This window comes from Seriola aureovittata, chromosome 11 (assembly GCF_021018895.1).
Source record: "Seriola aureovittata isolate HTS-2021-v1 ecotype China chromosome 11, ASM2101889v1, whole genome shotgun sequence".
NCBI lineage: Eukaryota > Metazoa > Chordata > Actinopteri > Carangiformes > Carangidae > Seriola > Seriola aureovittata.
The window spans coordinates 18,273,417-18,294,363 of record NC_079374.1 but is presented as its reverse complement, the minus strand read 5'-3'; the positions used below and the strand labels follow the sequence as shown (position 1 = coordinate 18,294,363).

At 42.0% G+C, this 20,947-nt stretch overlaps 1 protein-coding gene across 3 annotated transcripts in view; it reads right to left on the bottom strand.

Moving 5' to 3' along the window:
* epha3 (eph receptor A3) overlaps nt 1-20,947 on the bottom strand; it is a 101,025-nt gene that overhangs the window by 31,002 nt on the left and 49,076 nt on the right. For all 3 annotated transcript variants that reach the window (XM_056389181.1, XM_056389179.1, XM_056389180.1), the window contains exons 4-7: nt 16,438-16,593; nt 13,187-13,546; nt 7,078-7,202; nt 736-898 (exon numbers count right to left, since the gene is read on the bottom strand). In XM_056389181.1, the coding sequence (XP_056245156.1) occupies nt 736-898; nt 7,078-7,202; nt 13,187-13,546; nt 16,438-16,593 (804 nt within the window). The remainder of the gene's footprint in view (nt 1-735; nt 899-7,077; nt 7,203-13,186; nt 13,547-16,437; nt 16,594-20,947) is intronic.

The window sequence follows — 20,947 nt, the reverse complement described above, 5'->3', positions numbered from 1 at the left end:
ATTAACAGATCAATTACCTTCCAATCCAGTTTCACCATATATGGTATATTGTCAATAGCAAATATTCATTTAATGCATCTTCAGTTCAGTTTCATTAAGAGCATATAAAAGTATTTCTCAGGACACAGCAACAGTATAGATTTGAAATGAATATGCTGATAGGCTTCGACAGCCCTCATCTCACACTACAGTAATAAATAAACAAGTGCACATAAAAAAAACCTCTTAAAATGTATCTATAAATGCCCTTAATAGTATCTAATTAAAAAGGGCACATGAGAGGTTTATTAAACTCTTGAATTGACCTTTCCAACAAAGTTCAAATACTATAGGTTTTGTTATGTTGCCACTAAGTTTGAAAGTTTGATATTTTGTGCCAATAAATTCCCAGATATTTAAATTTGGTCAGTTTCATGGAAAAGTTCCCTCATAATGAAAGACTGTTCTTGTTAGGGTAAAAGAATCACAACATTAGACTACTGGACACAAAGACTTTGAAACCCTGCAGCACAAAATAAACAAAAAGAACCCAAAAAAAACCCAAAACATGCCTGATTATGTGGTTTCCGATCAGAATGGTAATATAATCTCACTATTCTTTATCACTTATTTTATACGAAGGGACAGTATTGGCCTTGTGCCTGATCCGTCGAACCCAACATATCAGTCAAACCATATTTTCAGCTACAGCAGTAAATGAATGACTGTAAGGCTTCCACTGGGCGCTGAGCTTACAGTCTGGGCTGGTCTCAAACTGGAAGCTGGGGCTGCTGGCTCCGTATCCAGCAGCGGTGCGAGCTCTGATCTGCAGCAGGTAGGCAGTGTTGGGCTTCAAACCATTCAGAGTCACATTACAACCCCGAGCACGGAGGATGGTGTAGCTGGTCTCCTGCTCCTCCTGTGAGACATGAAGGACAGAGGAAAAGGAGGAAAGAGAGAGGAATTAAATATTTGTGAGACAGCTGGCACTGCTTGAGAAAAAAAAAAAAAAAAACTACAATTCAGTCCAGGTTGGAACAATTAATGAATACAGCATACATAATAAAATAGGTGCAGTACAATGCAGTGTACATGTATACACACACACACACACACACACACACACACACACACAACACACACACACACACACACACACACACACACACACACACACACATCCCAGACAGTTTGGCAGCTTTCTTCCCAATCTGATGAATTATGCCCTTTATATTTTATGACTTCTCTCCTACTGATCTCCACTGATAAAACAACAGGAGGATTTACACACCAGGTCTGCATTCGGCACATTGTTTCCAGATGTGGAAGGAAAGAAAAAGTGATGGCGGGATGACGAGAGGGCCGCAGGTAGATGCAGAAGAGAAAAGACCCCCCCCCCCCGGCAATGACATTGTCACCGGTAGAATAATGAGAGGAGCCAATCCAGGAATGTGCCAGAATGTTCAAACATTTTTTTTTTGTGTATATACTCCATAGTTGTTAGGTGTTAGGTGAAACACAGGCATCAACAGAGAGACAGATCCAGCAGATTAAACTAGAATCAAATGAGAAAGATGATTAAGTAATTATGATAATAAATTACTACTAATTATAACAATGAGTCATTAAAATGCACTTTCCAATACCACTTTGACATCTGCTTTTAACAAAGATGACATGAAATCAATACATGTGATATATGCAGCATTATGGCAACATCACATTACAGTAAGCAGGTCTGTGACTACGAGGGAGACGCGTAGGACACGAGGCAGCACGAAACATATTGTAACACCAGTATGAAAACACTGACGCTAAGCACAAAAAATAAAATGATAAATAAATAAAATTGTTAAATAATAAAAGGTGGTGACATTGTTACTGTGGAGGTTGCATTTGAGACCGTTTGAGACTGACGGGCATGAAAGTCTGCAGGAGGGCAAAACTAGCCACTTAGGGAGGCTAAATTATGCCTTGAACAAAAAAGGTTGTCAACAAATATCATATTTTTCTGCCCGTTCCTCGGAGCCCATTTGAATTGTCCAGGGTGAAAATTGCTGAGCTCGTCGATGCCCTGATAGGCCTGTAATCATATTATTACACTATTACTATGCTCAATATGAAACAAAAATGTTAAATGGGAGAGAAATAGGACAAAGCTGATCCTAAATCTTAATGACAACCTATTAGGGATGACTTCAACAATCCTAAAAATGAGCTAGATATTTTGCAACATAGCCAAGCTCATAAAAATCATTCAAGGCCAAACCATGTCCAGGTAGAGTCAAATCCTCACTTTACAGACCCCGTTATTAACAGGCACTCAACGACATAAACGCTCACAGACACGCACACATGCACAAGCAGCGTCCAAAAGAAACTTCACGCCCATTAATGGAGTGGATCAGAGTTTTATGGTGCACAAAGCTTTTTAAACTGGTATGTGTGGGAGGAGGTAACCGATACACCAGACCTGCGCTGAGACAGCTCTTCATGGCAACTATAAATCTACTCGCAGCTTGTCATCGGTCAGCGTTCAGGACGGCACGTGATCCCCTGAAAAATCATACACAGGTGTGGCACAAGCACCTACGTGTGTGTGTGTGTGTGTGGCACAGATACAGAGAGACAGAGAAGGACACTCAGGTCAGACACCTCTCCTCTATGCACACTGCAGCCAAACAGGTCGTGTGATCGTGGACCTTCCACTTGTGTGTGCGTGTGTCTACGTGTGTGTCTCACCAGAACGGCCTCTGTGCTGCGTTCTGCTTTGATAGTGTAAACAAAGCTGCTGCAAATTATAGATTGTACAACACACACACACACGCACACGCGCACACAAACATACACACAGAGTCAGAGATGCAAACGCGTACAGACCCCAACACAAGAGATGTATAGCAGGAGTCTTGTAAATAGTGTTTCAGCCTTCCAGCATTCCTTCCATCTAAGACTAAATAAACAGCGCCCAAATTAAAGTGGATCTGAAGCTCTATCTCTGCTCTTTAGATTATGGTGATAAAACATGCAAAAACAATCAGCAAAGTGTATTCCCACAAATTCTATTTTCACAAAGTGCACTTGGAAATGCCTTATCGGCTGCAGAGCACCCTCTAGCCGGTTAAAGTGACAGATCATACAGTTCGCCTGGGATTTCCAAAGATGAAACACCTCTCTTCTTCTGGGAAGCCGTCTGGTTGGGAATTCCCAAGAATATCACCAAACGTTCCCTAAGAATTCCCATATATAGGACACATAGGAAGTGCACAGCCCCGACTCTTTAGACAGTCTTGGGCCTTTGGTTTCCTGATCGTGTGACATGGTGGTATGTGTTGGTGGAAAGAGCTGTGTGGGCAAAGCCAGAGGCGAGAGACTGGTTAGGTGGCTTTGATTAAAAATAATGAGCTACAAGGGTTTTTCTGGCATGTCTCATGCCGGCTACTGATGTCACAAACCTCTTCAAAGTTTATCTGCAGAATTTCACTTCACCACGTACATCCATCAACCTCCTGAGAAAAAAATTCAGTCAAATTAGTGTTTCTTAGGTGGATATTTTAATAACTAGCCTAAATGTCAAATTTGCTGTTGACTATGCTTGTTATATTTGTGTAATGAAAACAGCAGATTTGCATTCCTAACAAGGCATGAAAAAATATAGTTTGGAGAAGTGGTGTTATCAGCAATTACAAGTAATATTTTACTACTGACTTAGTTTTATATCATTTATCCATTTACAGAACAGTTTTGCAGGGGGTTTATTGTCTATGCAGTGAGTTTAATATAACATCCATCTAAATAAGTCATTATAATATTTAAAATATTCCTACAATAACAACTTTTTCTCTGTCATCAGGTCTGTATATATATATTGAATGTATCCAATTTTACCTCAGTTTCATTTCATCACAGTTTGTCAGTAGATACTCAACAGTGAGCTTATGATATCATCATCCGGGATCAGTATAATGTTATTGGGACTGTCAGTTTGTCGGTTCCAAGCACTTCTCCTTTTAATTTGTTACAAATCTGGTGATGGTAATGTGATCGGTAGTATTTATTTCATGTGCATTCACTAAGAGTTCTGTGGCAATTTAACCAACTTCCTACTTTCAAAGGAAACTTTAAAAGCTTTTCAGTGTTTGAAGCACTCTGCAGGTTTTGAGAGTGTAGAATTAACAATCTTGGAAACAATAGCTGCCATGTATTACTGAGGCTTATTTATGATACTGGCTTGTTAATGCTTCAATAGCTCAGGCATTGTCAGTTGGCCTCCAATAACCCGAAACAGTAAGGTGAAATGATCTATTGGATACACATGGGTGAGTTTGAGGTCTACGTTTTCATCAGCTGGCAGGAAACTAAGCATGAAAAGTCCAATCAGCATGTAGGATTTATAATACTTTTGTTCTGCCTCATGCTTGAGCTCACAGTAGAAAAGCCACTTGTTGATTTACATTTCGCTAATGAAACATCTCAACTTTTAAACCGCCTCTAAAGCTTTCACTTCTCCTGCTTCTTACACTAAACAGAGCTGTAACTGCGTGACTTCCCTTGTCGACCAACCTCAAAAACTATTAGTCCACTGAGTTTTCCATCTACTATATAAAAGCACTTTGCTTTGAGTGATGTTATGTGGTTGTTGGCAAAATGTTCACTTCTCTACTATGAGAGAAGCTCGAGTCATTGGTAAATTGCTATTGGATTACACGATAATGTACACTGTGTATGTCTGTTTTAAACTTGTGTAAATACAAACGAAGAAAACCACAAACACAGAAAAGCAGAGAGTCTGTCTGATGCTGCAGATCTGAACATCTTCTACTTCTTGCTAAAAGCTCTCTCTCTTTTAATCTCTGTCCGTCTGTTTTTGTCTTCTGTTTCACCATCCTGTTTATGTGTGTATGCAATTATGTCTGCGTGTGTGTGTGTGTGTGTGTGTGTGTGTGAGCCTCTGTCTGTCTCATAAGTGAGTCATGGTGTGGTCTCAGTGTGGGTACTTTGTGCTCCAACTCTTGTCCTCCTACGGCCTTGATCCTTGGCATGCTAGAGGTTGTCAGCGTCCCTCACCAAGAGGCCTCTGTCCTGGGTTGTAATGGGGGTCTCCCCTGGTTGTCCCAGTTTATTCTTCTGCATGGAAGAGCCTTTTGTCTGGGGTTTGAAATGCCTGGGTATGTATGGCTGCTGTGGAGAATCTTCTGGGAACTCGGTTTGTGTGTATGCGTGTGTGTGTTTGTGTGTCTGTCCCCGTGGTGTCTCCGGCAATTCCTGGGAGACGATGTGATTAACGGGGATCAGTGCAAATGCCCAGAGAGTTTGTCACAGAGACTCTTCCTTGGAGTCCCCCCCCTTTTACATTTTCCCTGCCCTCTTTGTATGAATATGCATTTGTGATGACTGAGCATGTGTTTGCGTTTGGAAAAACCACAGTTGAGAATTAGACCTGCAGTGAGCTCTGACCCAGTATCAGTCATTAACTTTTCCTCTCGCTGTTTTCAGGCCTTGTTTTAACATCTTAGGTAAGGATGGCTGAGCAGGGAACAGAGTTTAGAGAGGAAGCAGCTTCTGTCGGCCTACTAATCAAGAGATTAGGGGCCACTGTTGGCATTCAAGCAAACTGTGATCTGGGACACACACATACACACACACACAGACACACACTGAATCTGCCAGAGTGATTAAACTTGCATCCACGGTTAATTTCACCATCAAATGTCAGCCATAGCACAGCACTGGTGCTGAAAGCCAGTGTAATTCGTTCTGCACTAATTTCCCTCACAGAGGAATGAGCGACCCCACAGACGCATTTACTGTCTGCCATAAAACTTGTCTCCATTAAGGAGAGGAGGGGAGAGGAGGACAGGATGAGAGATAGAAGGAGAGATGGAAAGGGGAGATGCGAGGTAAAAACAAAGGAAGGGAGGGGAGGGGGAAGGAGCAGAGGAACGGACACAGAAAAACAAACAAGAAGAAAAATAAGAGAGGATGGAGGTGAAGAACAAGAGGAGAGAGGAGGAGTCGTGAGAATAGGAGATGAAATTAGAGAAGGGAGGAAAGATACAGGGTAACAAAAAACAAACACAACCCCCCCAAAAAAAAAAAAACATGAGAATGTTTCTGGCTTGTTGTACTTGTTATACTTTTGTATCATGAACACTCAGTTGAAAAAAACAAACAAACAGACTTTTAGAACAAACACAACCAGGATATTTAAAATTGCGGATAAGACTTTGTATTCAACTGGTTTCATTTAATCTCATCCCCATGTTAAAAAAAAAAAAAGCCTCCATGATTTAAGTGTGAGAAACCACATCCTCAGTCAAATGTTTTGAACCCAAACCTCAAACTTTTCACTGTGTATAAGAGGAGCAGGATTTTAAAAGATCAGATCCAATCAAAATGATGTGTATCAATATGAATTGTTATAGTGCGACTTTTGGCTTCAAACACATAACAACACATGGAGAACAAAAACAATCCAGCGAGCTCTGCAACACAGTAGTTTGTCATTTTGGAAATTGAGCTTTTTCTATCTTTTTTTTTTTCTTTTGCCAAGACTTAGATGAAAAAAATGTAAATCGTGTGTGGGGAGCCGACAGGAAGTCAGCCTGCTCAGCCAGAGGAAGCTGTGGATGTGCACGCTCTCAACCGGCTCAGCTGGAGAAGGACTCGCGCTCTGTGGGCCCCAAAAATGCAGAGTTGCATGGAAGCCTGCAGAGACTTTTCCGGCTTCTGTGCCCAGTGAGAAGCTTTCACAGGAATGAACGGGGCACCATCTTTGAAAAGCGGTATTCACTTCTCCTTAATGCTATCTATGGATGAGGAGGCTCACCTAGCTCTGTCTGAAGGTAACAAAATCCATCCAATAGTAACGCTAACACTCACTAATTGACATGTGATATGTGGTTACATGCCGGGTGCAGGCTTATATTTACCAGATATAATGGTCTCCTCATCAAATTCTCAGCAACAATGTGAATAAGTGTATTTTCCAAAATGTCGCCATTCAAGAACTATTCCTTTAAGAAGTTGAGTTTATGATGCTGCCTTGCTCAAAGGCGCGTATGGTAAAACTTTAACAGTGATATGTTGCGCACTGACCTTTTCGTAGTACTTGATCTCATAGTCCAGGATAATGCCGTTGGGTCTCTCTGGTTCCTGCCAGGACAGTGAGACGCTGTTTCGAGACGTCTTCTCCTTTTTGATCACTGTTACCGGAGAGGGAGCTGGACGGTAGACATAGAGACACACAGTGAAAAAAGAGAGCGAGAGAGCGAGCTCCTTCATACTGAGGTTCAGTGGAAGTTCAGTCCCCGGTGTTGCATCCTGGCAATTGTCTATGGTTCCTGTTAGCCTAATTCAGTTTGCTGGAGCCCAGTGGGGCCACATTAAAGGCTGTGGCCCAGGGTTGCTGGTTGGAATGAGACGATGTACACTAACGCAAACACTGGATTGTGCCTATACACACACACACAGGCTTAAAACACATAATATTCACACAGTCGGAGACATCTGCATTTAACCGCTGTCAGAGCAATACAGCAAAAAGTGGTGAGGCCAGATGATTCTGCTTTAATTCAACAAAACAAAACCTCTTTCATTCGTCTATTTAAATTAAACTGCCATGAGTGAATCCAGTAGTTTTATATGGTTTTATAATGTTTCTCATATTGGATGTGGCAGCACAAAACTGTGTCAGCTGTAGTATCGCTGCTGCCTCCACTCTCTCCCATCTTTTTCCTGTTATAGACTAATACTAACATTTATCCACGTCTGGCTCCTGAGAGACCTTCCCAGATTAAAGCTTACCTAACCTAAGTATTCACATTTTCTTCTTACATCAAGTTACATCAACAAATATCCATTTTGCTACACCAGATAACTCCTGATATATCTCAAGTAAGTATTAAGTGAAAGGTTTGAAATTTCTGATTCTAAAAATGTCATCCGCTTGGATCTTTATGAAGAGAAATCCTCTGAAGCAAAAAAGATAATGATGCTTTTCTGGAGAGGAGATACAGGAAAATAGACTAGTTACTGTAAGCAGCAATAACCACCATTGCTGAGCGGACAGAAAAGTCTGCCAGTTTAAATTTGAGAAGCAATCTCTGGGAGGAATCCCTGGCCAATTTCATCAAAATAAAGAAAAACAAGGCTATGCTTGGTTACCATGTTAACTCGCCTCTGGAGCTGGTGAGAATATGAAACTCTTGTTCAGTCATTTATTAGGTTTCACACAAAACCATTACATTAGTTCCTGCTTAGATTGCTTAAGGAGCAATTTCTCACCAGTGTTCAATGGTTTGTCCTTTACTGAAGTGTCTACTGTTCCACTGCATTTTGAGAGAGTGTTGTATTTTTCGATTTGAAACTCTTTAAACCGTCTCTTTCCTTTTCCCTCTCTCTGCTTGTCGCTGTCCCTTTCGGTTTGGTGCTTTCTCCCTCGCCAATCTTCCTCGCCAATCCTTCATCCATGCATCGCCTAGCCCCGGGGAGTTCACATGGTCCCAATCTAGTAATTCAGCACATCCCTCCCTCTATCAAACCCTGCACCCCTCCCTCGTTCTCTCTCCCTCTCTCTCTCTCTCTTCACTCTTTTTCTCATTTCCCTTTTTTACTGCTCTCTAATTGCCAGGCAGCTCCGGGGCCAGCCCGGCATCTGAGGCATCGACTTTTAATTTTATTAGACCACAGGAAAAAACATGTTTGTCTTTGAAATGTTCGAGCCTTTCTTGATTGTGATTATATGGCTGCATAGTGCGTCTGTGTGAGTGTGCGTGTGCGTGTTTGTGTCTTTTTGTGCATATACGCGTGTGTATTTCCGCGGGAAGTTATTTTTTCTCCTGTAATGAATCCAGATGGGGAGAATCTGTTTCTATACCCCTTGCTCCTCCTCTCCTCCTCTCCCTCTGGTTCTTATAGCCGGGTGAGGCTATGTTTTTTATTGGCTCTGTGGTTTATGGTGGTAATGATTTACTGCGTCTGGGCTGCTAGGAGGCAGCTTCAAGTTCCTCTCCTCCTCCCTTTCCCTTTTCTTGCCTCCCTCTCTCTCTCTCTCTCTCTCTCTCTGCATGTCTATTGCCAGGCACTTAATTTTCTGTCACTCTCTCTTTCTATCTGTGGTGTAAAACTGATACAGCGTACCAGGCCCATAATGGCCTTAAAAACTGGCCTTCAGCATCATTCACCTGTGATGTCAGGGACATGATACAGCTGTTGGAACACATCTATTTATTCAGCACAACCCTGGTGGATTATTGGAAGTGATCGTAGTTTATTGCTCAAAGAAATTTACACCCTGTGAAAAAAATGTTTAAGCAATATTAATACATAATCCATTTATGATGCGGAGTGAATCACAGACTAGCCTCTACGCCTCTGCAAAAAAGCACTTATAGCCTCCATTTCTACGTAGTCTACTCTCTTTCTCCTTGTTCCATTCTTAAAATTTTGTTTGCACATTCTCTTGTACTGCACAGGTATCGACCATCGCCGCCTCCAGACTTTGTAGGAATATATTATTGATATGTGAACACATTCTGAGATAAAATATTGATAAGGTGGCAGAGACTGGAAGAATGTTTCTCTCCGTCGATATGTGGTGGGCAAAGCCCTACGATCGCATCGCTAAGCAGGTAAAAACGGAGGGCTTTGCCCCCGCATGTACTTTATGTGCCTTTTTCCTCCTACCAAACCCACTGTGCCAAGTTCAGCTGCAGTTCAGACTGGTAATATTAGAATACTCTACATGTGGATCACAGTTCCTCTGCTGTTAGCATAGTTATGACAATGAGTGGAGGGCAAAGGAGGAGAGAGGAGAAGCGCTATCTGACAGCACCTTGACAGCACAGCCAGGACACACTGCTCCTTCCCAGGGAAACACTTAATCCAGCTTTTAACAGCTTTGGCATCTGTACGTGTATGTGTGTGTGTGTGTGTGTGTGTGTGTGTGTGTGTGTGTGTGAGAGAAAGTGCCTAGACGGGTGGAGCTAGTGCACTGACATACCTAATCCTTGTAAACTCTCAAGGCTGATGGAGAGTGTGCAGCTGCAGGCAGAGATATATGTCAGACGGAGAGAGAGAGGACTGCGACTGTGCGTGGTGACGAAGGTGGGTGGGTATAGTGTCAAGGTGTGTGTTTTTGTGTTTTTGTGCTTTTATGTGCGCGCGTGTAAATGTGCTTGCATGTGTGTACTTGATCTGCTATATGGAAAGACCAAGATCCATCTCTTGTGATGATCACGCCAGCATTTAAGATGGATTTCAATATTCTGAGCACAAGCCGGCCTCTTAGTGTGGATTAGCCCTCCTCAAATATAATATATATTCAGATCGCAGAGACTCACCACACACAGATTACAATGCTTACTAGGAGGAGACTCCACGGCTTTGTTAAACTTGTTAAACTTGTCTTTTACATTTGGATTGTCTTTGCTTAAAATGTGTAGCTTTTAATCCCCCTCCACATAACAAAAAGTTACTTGAGTCCTTATTTTCCTTCAGCCTAGACATGTGTGTACATACAGTATGTGAACAAACAAACACACACAAAATCCATATTGACTACTCATTCCCATCTTGTCACTTTAAAGAGGTCATGTCTGGCCCCTGTCACTTATAATACAGGCCAGCTGTGACAACACAGACCAAACACAGCTGTATGTATTGTGTGTATACACAGCCTTTCACATTTACATCACACTGACTGTGTTCTTCTTTAGAGAGTTTACATATGTATGATGGAGTCCATTCATCCTTCCACTGCATGTGTACTGCATGTGTGTGTGTGTGTGTTTGCCCTTGAGTCTCTCTCCCGCAGCACTCTAAAGTTAAGGCTTTATGTTTGTACGGTCACTGTGATCCGTGAGCACAGAAAACCCGTCAGCTGTCTTTCACTAAATTAGTGCAACATGACGATTCACAGACGCAGTGTAAAACACAATGCCAGACTGCTTTGTATGCAGCAACGTGTCTCTGAATGAATAGATGCTGCAGTAACAGTAACACTACCAGTCAAACACAATACAGCATTGCTCTGTAGCAGAGGAAGGAACTGCAGATCAACAGGTATCAGAACTCTGCTGCTGCAGCTGCTGTTGGTTTTCACAGTATAAACCCCTTTCCCTTAGCAATCCCAGCACAGAGGAGAGAATTCAACTCAGGAAAGCTGTGCGCTCAACTTGCCCCAACCCAGCAAACACACCCGCCCCCCCTCGTCACACTCGTTGTGTTCAGCACACCCTGCGAAGGTGTGAGGTTATTCTTACGGCTGAGTACTTCTGTGACACTGTTTTAATATTCAATATCTTAAGTTAAACTGAAGTCAACTTGAATTTTTTTTTTTTTCTATTGATCAATTGTCTTGATATGCTTCTGTCGACGTCTGAAAATCCATTATCCTGCCTCGCTGATTCTACCTGAAAAGAGCCAATACACTCACAGTAACCTGTAAACTAAAGCAAACATAAGTCCCATTCAAGGTTTCCCCATTCTGAGCTCTCTGTTTAAATTCACACTCCTGCCGCCTGCCCATCATCGTTGATATGATGGATTGTGTTAGTCTGACCTTGCTGTATGACAACTCATGAGAGAAAACTCCCATCTGTTCACTCTGCTCAAAAACCACCTTCCAAGTGCTAAATCACCTTCCAGGATTTGGATCAAAACGTCCCACAGAGAAATGTGGAAACACATAAAGAAGAAATGGCTGGGCGTTGGTTCGGTATTGGACAGTGACAGGTAGAAAATAATGGGTCTTGTGTGCGTGTGAAGATAAAAATGGAAAAGAAGGCCAAAGAGAGGAGATAATGATTGAGAAGAAAACAAGAAGAAAATGCTGAGCTGCCGACACAAAAACAGGAACAAAGGCAAACTGTGTTAGAGAACATGAAGGGAGAGGGAATAAACTGATGAACTACAGACAGACGTTTGTGCATTCCTTGCTAGAGTCAGGGATTTCTGAGGTTTGGCTCTTTCTACTGCAGCTAGATTTATTTTACTCTTGGAATTTCACAGCACCACTTCCCCTTGCCTTCTTATTCTTCTAAGGCCTGGATGTGTGGAGTGATATTTGTAGCGAAGATTGATGGGAGTTTTAGGAGCCCATCCTTACGGTAAGAGTGTCTGTTAAAAGGATGAGCTTTTTTTTTTTTTGTTAAGGAGGAAGATATTCGATCCTGGTCGTTAAACAGGAGAATAGTGGTCTGGGATCGCCTTGTAAATGTCCAGGGCTGATGGTTGGAGTGCATATGTTTGGAACACATAAACTATAGGCCAGTGTATTATATGAAAAGGATATTTAGAGGTGGGGAGTGGGAGAAAGAAGTTTTCTTCATGCATGAGTATCATTCATCCATTCATATGGTGTCTGGACTCTAATCAGTGAATTTTAGAGGAGGGGTTTAATTGAGATGTTGATGCGACTCATCAAGTCTTGAAAACTCCTGAAACTCTACTTTAAACCAGGAAATGCAGAGAAAAACCATGTTGGGAAGCACTGTCAATCATTTGCTATACACCCTACTTGAACTTAAGAAGCTAAGCTAAATCTGTGGCCGTCTATAATCAACTTCATCTGTTTTCTGATTTCGATTTCCTGTAAGTCAAGTAAGATCACTCCCTCGTTTGGGTCTTGGTCATCAAAGTCATCGTGTATCTAGAACGTCAGAGACAGCTGGGCTCGCTGATTGGTTTTGAAAGGGATTCTCTACACATCCAAGGCTTATCATACATACAGTAACGCTCTTATCACTACCAGGCTCTTTCCTAACAATTATGTGATATCAATATGTTAATGTCCAACACAAAATAAAGAGTCTGGAACTCTTTATCAGACAGTGATGATGCCTGAAGACCAAACAGTTCAGAGGCCTTTGACATTTTATTAATTACTTTTTGGGACATTTTATGCCTTTATCAGAAGCAATAGTGGAGAGATGACAGATAACAAAAGATAGCGGTTTAGTTTCTCCTGATAGAGTCGTTCCAGATACCCTGCAGTGCAGTGGTTTTAGTAGTATATAGGTTTTTACATCAATGAACCAGCAAATTTCAGTGATTTCTACACCGTCAAACCCAGTAAGTGCCGCTACTCGGTTAAACGTGATGCAGGAAAAAATGAAGGATAATAATTTGATAATATGTGGTATAATGTGTGGTATATGTGGGATGCATGCCTTCATCCATGTACCCATCTGCCCTGACATCTTACCAGCTTGGTTGGTGGTGATGGTGACGGCGGCGTACTGCCTCATCTTGGGTGCTAGCGCTGACACGCCGTTCTGCGCTTCGATCTCAAATGTGTAGTTAGTGTGAGCGAGCAGGTCGCCCACCGTCACCGTGGTGTTGTGGAGGCCCGTGGCTCTCGGCAGAAAGCGAACATTGCTCCGGCAAGGCTCACAACGCTGGCCGCCGCCGTTGCTACCGTTGGCAGCGACGCCACGGCAGCGTTTGCAGAGCACGGTGAAGGTGATGTCCCTGCGCCCGCCGGCGTCCTCCGGCCAGCTCCAGTCCAGGATCACTGAAGTCTCGTTGATGGAAGAGATCACGTTTCGAGGAGCTGTAGGAGGACCTGGTAGACACAGAGAGGAGAGGGGGATGAGGGGAGGCGGAGGTGAGAAAATGAGAAGGAGGTCAGAGGAGGGGAGAGGAGAAGATGGAAGGTGAACAGTAGAACAGTAGAAAGGAAGTAACTGTCCGTTTAATGGGGTCTTTAGAATGAATTATGAAAATGCACACACAAACTCTATCATAGTTTTATTACAGTGATATCAGGGGTTGAGTTAATGTGAGTCTGTGTATGAACAGTATTATAAAATATGTCTGTCTCCTGTCTGTGTGTTTGGATCAGTAAGAGAGGAGGTCATGACACAGCCTCTTTAAGAAAAAAGAAAAAGACTCCGTCGAAGTTAGCCCAACATATAAAAGCACAAACGTCTTATTACAAACAGATCACTCTGAATATTTCCAGATTTTTATATCAAAGCTATGACTGTAATTACATGGAGGACAAAACAAAACTGCCAAATAACTCTACCGAGAACTCGGGCAGGAGCAGGAGGGAGAGAGGGTGAAATGGGCTTAGTGGATTGTGCCTCGAGACACAGTGCTTTGTTTGGTTTGTTTGACTTGACAAGAATTTACTTCACTCTCAAACTATCCTAAGCTCCTATCTTGAGTAATCAGCATGACAGTTTTTGATTGTGCTCAAAAGAAAGATACACAGACGATTAGAGAAGTCTCAAGTCTCACAAATCCTTATTGAAGACTTCTATAGACACATTTAATGTTGTAAGAAATCTAACAGGACTATGGCATTTAAGAGGAATTGTTCTTACTCTAAGGCAGAGCACCTACTGTACACACAACCTGTGTCGAAACGTGACAATCCCCACTAGAAATCTTAAATCTAGAAGTGATGAAAAAAGTAGGCTCCAGAAACCGGTTAAGAAATTGATGCTCAAAAACTGCTACAGTTCAGTGAAGCATAAAGTTGAAATGAAAGTAATTTGGCACATTCCATTATATATGCATAAGTACGTGGATCAAACATATTGCGACATGCAGGAGATGAAAATAGTGTAATCACAAGAAAATCTCTACACAATGTGCGTTTTGCCTAATTTTCCTCTCTCAGCCACAACAGGTGATGAAGAGGAAGAATACAACATCCTGAAATTTGATTGAGGCCGTTTGATTTGCAGTGCACATGGACAAGACAACTCCTGGGGATAATGATGTCTTTCTTAACCATTTCCTCAACCTCATCACTTCTCATTTTTCTACCTTGGGTAGACACACACACACACACACACAGACGCCCTTTTCTATTATTTGAAAAAAATGTATACGTCATTAAAGCATTTTCTTTTATAGCAATCTCACCCTGACAGTCCTCTGGCAGTCTACCTCCCACCTGCACCTGCACAGGCATGCACATGTAAACTACGCAGGCAAGCTTACACTAATTCCAAATGTCAAAATAATACATGACATTGAGATGAGCACATCACATGAGTTATGGTGTCTAAGAAAATGAGGATGCATCTGTAATCTCTTTCCAGCCTCCCTCCTGCTTATCACGGCAGATGTCAGCAGCCGCTAAAAATTTTAATTTTGGAAAAAACTGATGTGTGCAGGATCTTCTAGTAGTAATGGTGATGACGAGCGAGGCGGACCAGGACTTTTTGTGCTCATTTGTAGGTGGTGCTGTGGGATGGAGGCGGGGGGGCATTAATGCAGTTTTAATTGCTGGAACTGAATTCTTGGGAGTAGACAAACTCTACTTGATCCACTGTTAAGACAGCTGTTGCAGAAACGCCTCACGATGAATACAGCTGCAAATAGCTTAGGCTTGAAAGCCAACGTTTCTGCCAACATCTTCAAATATACAGAGTCAACTCTAAACAACCTCTGTCACACCGCTAACAGTAAACCATCCTCTTCTGAGATAATCATGATCATTATCTCCCAACAACTTATCTATTCATTTGCAGCCCTTGCGTCGCTCAATCTGTCCCAATGAGGTGAAATTTGCCTCGTTGACAAGATGCCGTTGAGATAATCACAACAGCGTCCTGTCGTGACTGTCTTTCTAATTAGGATTCGGTCTATGGCTGTGGGTGTCGATTTGTATTTTCTCCTGTTCTACCCACGGTGAAAGACTTTTTTTTTTTTTTTCTCTCCCTATCCCCTTTAGTAACGGATGTATCCATAATCTGACATCAGGGAATGCGGTGATTTATAGTTTTATGGGGGAATGCATTTTAGAAGGCTTGCAGGAGGCATCTACATCTGCAGTCCATTTGCATCAGATGGAGACAAAAGAGGACCGTGTAAAAAAAGGTGATAAAGAGTTTTTGGGTTGCTGTGGCTTCAGTGACCTTTAAATAAATGAGGAATCTTAACCCTCTTTGTCAAATAGTAAGCTATTTTACTGGTGGATGGGGAAATTGCACACTATAATAAGAATCTTCATTTTTTATGTGTAGGAATCCAACTGTAAATGAGATCCTGCACAACAGGAATAAACATCGTAAACACTGTTAGACTGTTTTCATTAGATCCAGTACCAAAGCATTTTAGATACAGATCTAAAGCTTCCGGATTACATTGCAGGTATATTGTGTATCTTTACTGTCAAACTGCATTTTCTGTACATATGTCTGCAACACAGTAATGTTGTGTTTTGTTAGACTTTGCAAGGACAATATTTAGCAAAAGGATGGAGTATAAAAAAAAAAAGCATCTGAAAGCATTTAGAGCATAAGTGGATAAGCAGCTCTTCGAGGTTAAGACAGGTTTCACTGCTTGTTTTATTGGCTAATGAGAAAAATCCTCCCTCGCCACAGTGAAGGGCTTCTCTCGTCAGATATCTGATAGAGAAAAAAACATGAGGGGCTGAGGTCATCGTACGAGGGCGCCACCGACGTTGAGACGATGGCACATGCAACACACACTTACGGGTACACGCCATGGAGGCGGGGTCTCCCTCAGCACGGAAGTAGTTCTTCTCACAGCCGCAGTGCAACGACCCCTCATGGTGGGAGAAGCTGTGAGGCGGACACTTCGAACACTCCATGTTCCCGAGCGTAGATTTGTAGAAGCCCGCCCTGCACACTGGAGACAAAAGAACACAGACGGATACATGAGCGCCCTGCTGAACCAGCACATCGACAGCTATCTAATAGCTGCATTTTTCTTCACAGCACCTACAACGAGAGCAAGTGAGAAATGAAAGATGGGGAGTATTTAATGCAGTCACACACACACACACACACACACACACACACACACACACACACACACACACATACATAAACAGTGGGAAGGCGACTGCATGTAAATCCCCTGCTCATGTAACAGGAATCCATTGACTGCCGGTAAAAAACAATAATTCTCTGAAATGTCTTTGTCTCTATTTCTCTCTCTCTTCATCTCTCAGAAGGCACGACATTAATAATGCAAATTGTCCCCTCAGATAAAAGGGCTGTTCTCTTTAAATATCTGTGGTACTAAATCAGCACTCAGCAGCTCTTTTAACTCCTACTCACCACAAATCTGTTGCAATCTGTGCAAGTAGGGTGACACTCCACCTGTGTAAAGTTTAATGCATGTGTGTTTGTGTGTGTGGGAATGAAGATCAAGGAGACAGGATCAGGGAAATAAAACACTTTCATTTTAGTTGTTTTTTTTTTTCCTCTCCTTTCTTTATCCATTTAGTTCCAACTCGCTCATTTATTCTCAACTCTTTTCTTCTGCTCTATCACAGGTTGAAACCCATGTCATCTTTATAATTGGGATACAAAGCATTTAAGCCTCTCTAACGACGCTAATGTCCATTTTTACTGGCCATAGACAGTTAACATCAGCTAAACACTAGATGTATTTAACAGTGACAGCAAATTCAAATAATACAGGCCACCGGATTAAAGCTGCATTCAGACAGTATTTTACTAATATGGCAGAAATTCAGTATCTTTAAACCATGACTGTTTTTGCGCCTGAAGCAGCATTTAAAGCCACATGGGTAAACTGTGTGGGCAACATATTGCATTTCGTTCACTTCAAATTAAATGCTTCCCACAGACACAACCAGGCTAGTGTTGATTAATTATACAATATACAAGTAATTAACCAATTAACTAAAATTGAATCATATTTAGTACTGCAAATAGGATTCGGATTACACTGATTGGACCAGACCTTATTTTTTATTAAAATGCAAACACAGAACTTTACACAAATCTGACACTGTTGCACGCATACTCAAACAGGCTTTTCTCTCTCTCTCTCTCTCTCACACACACACACACACACACACACACACCACACACCAGATTTAAAAAAATGGCTAGCAGCAACAGCAGCAAGCCAGCAGAATGTGTGGGCTCAGCAGAACAGGTCTGACAGATCCCAGTGGTGGACAACACGCTCCTGCAAAAGCCAACACTGCTGATACTACTGCCATATCCATCACTGACACTGGCACACCAAGGTCCCCACGCTACACTAAATACTCCACTACCTCCCCTCTACAGTGTGTATGTATGTGTGTATGTGTGTGTGTGCGTGCGTGCATGTGTGAGAGTAACAGAATGTGAAGCGGGTTTAAACAGCCCAATATGATCTCGCTGATGGAATGACAACCACAACACTTGCTGACACACACAAAACAGACCACCCTGATTGGAGGACGCACCAGGAAATTAAACCTGACAGCCAGCTCCCCCAGCCAATCAGGTAACAGAAGCGGCAAGACAACTGCTAAGGTCGGCAGAAATGCACCGGGTACGTAAGAAACAGAAGTGCGGACAAACAGATGAACGTTTAAGTGATTTAATCTCATAACGGAGGCGGAACCTTTGACAGAGCGAACAAAAGGTCGCCCCTGCATAACGCCAAACAAAGATGCTGTTGCTGTATTCACTGGGTTCATTGAGCCACTGGGCTCGAGTCCAAATGTTTCCATTTAGCTACCATATGCATTGAGTCCTGGCATCGTTCTCATTGTAGATTAGAAACTAATCAATTACGGAGATATGTATTCACGGGAGAAGTTAAGAATTATTTTTGGTTTCATATTCTGTTTGTTTTTTTAAACTTGTTCCCTTAAAACAATTCATTTCTCTAAAAAGGAACAGTTGTAACATTTATAAGTCTGGACTTCCCAAATATGCCTGCACCTCTCAGCCCCAACATACTGTAAATGAGTCACAAATATATATTTTCATTTGTTAGACTCTAGCAAACATTACTTTAGAAATTTATTGGAGACTATTTTCAGATGCAGATTACCTCACAGTCAGTGCAGAAGTGTGTATTTATGATACTAAGAGTGTGTGTGATCGGCTAAAATTAAATTACACTGCACGTGTTCATTGTAATGAAGGAACATGTCGTGCAACAGTATGGCCAGCTGATGTGATTTTAATAGTTTCTGAGCTCTAAGGCTCAGAGGAATGAGCTGTATCAGGGTTTAGCTGCATTAAAAACATTTGTTAGCACGATCAATTTGTTAATATGAGGAAAACCCCCTTCAACTGCCGGTTGGATGAACGAAACATCTCACTACGCTCGGATGAATGACTTTGGCAAATCAACACTCCAAGAACGTAAGAAAAACAGCCACATTTCCCCTTGGAAGTTAAAAATATACGGGGACTTTTCAGTGCATAACACAGCCGTGAAACTTATTAGGCACAGAGTGGATCTCATAAACTTTCAATGTAAAAATTAATAACCAAAGCTGCACTTACGGTATGAGCTTTTCATATGACAGTTAGTGATATGTTGTATTTTCATGACCACAACCCTAAAAATATTTTTATAACAGCTGGAAATGGATAATAAAGGTCCAGTTTCTTCCCCGTGTGTCTGCCAGGATAGAAAGCAGCTCTGACAGGGGCTGATGGTAAAATCAGATTCGGCTCGCAGGAGGTTAACTCCTCATCTAGAGGAGAACCCGGGGATGTGTTACACTGACATTCACCAGCAGTGTGTGTGCAGGGGCATGAGTGGATAGCATGATACCTTGTGTGTGTGTGTGTGTGTGTGTGTGTGTGTGTGTGTGTGTGTGTGTGTGTGTGTGTGTGTGTGTGTGTGTGTATGTGTGTTCCCCATGAGAGGAAACACAGCACTTCTTCAGATGACAGAGTATGTGTGATTAATTAAAAAGTGTTTGTGTGTGAAAAATACACAAAGAGAGAGAGACACACGATCACAAGAGCATCACTACCTTGACAAATAGAGAGAAAATCTAATATTTGTGGAAGAGAAAAAATATATAGAGGTTATCCCTCATGAATTATCTTTTATTTATTTTCAAACCAATAAAAGCAGCAGGAACACCATGTAAGGACTGTATCGCTGTCGCTGTAAGTAGTCACACACACACACACACACACACACACACACACACACACACACACACACACACACACAAACATACATTGAACTTGAAATTCTTGCAAACACTCTCACACTCATCGGGCTATAACACCATGTTCTTGCAACTTTCTCCACAGCGACGGCTGAAACACAATCTGGTCATTCACTTTTAAAGAGCATCACACACTAACATGTACACACACACGCACACAAAGACACATGTGCGCACATATGACTGCGACCCGGCACATGATATGGTGGTTGTAAAATAACTGGGGCTGCAATTTGCTCAATCGATAGTCTAGGTCACAGGACACCCTCATCAATAATTAAGGTGACGGCTGAATGGTAGTGGTCACAGGCAGTCCCTCTTTTTCTTTTTTTTTTTACCATGTTAGTGGAAAACCTGACCTGACCTTCGTGAGACCAGATTTCATTACCGTGCATCAAAGAATCTTAAGACAACAAGGAGAATTTATTGTGCAAATGGGCAATTTTAAAGCAAAGATATTTTACTGTTATTTTTAAAATGGAATCTCGAATCTGTTTGTGATCGGTAGCTCAATGCTTTCAATTGTTAAAGTCTAGCAACACATCCATGGTCACTGTGCGAGGAAATGACAGCAACTTTAGAACCGCCAATCTATTACATGATTAAAATCTCATTAGAGGCACAGATAAGCTTTTATTAGGATATTCTACTCATCATCAGAAAAATGTGACCCAAGATTAAACTCGGCAACATTACTTCTCACATGACTCGCGTCCTCTTGACCCCTGACCTCACTCGTAACTTGCAAATTGATTGGTGTCACATAGGGGAAGTGGGAAAGTACCTCTGCCCTTGACCCGTCTTTGCGTCAGCCTAATCCGAATCTCCTTTCTTGGTGTTTTACTCTCTCTCAGTCACATAAACACACACACACACACACACACACACACACACACACACACACACACACACACACACACACACTTCCAAGGCTCAGTCTCGCTACAAACATAGCCAAAGCAGAACGACCCAACAATTGATTTCCTGTTTCCATACCACCTCCGCCTCTTTTCTTTCTAAATCCGACAAGAT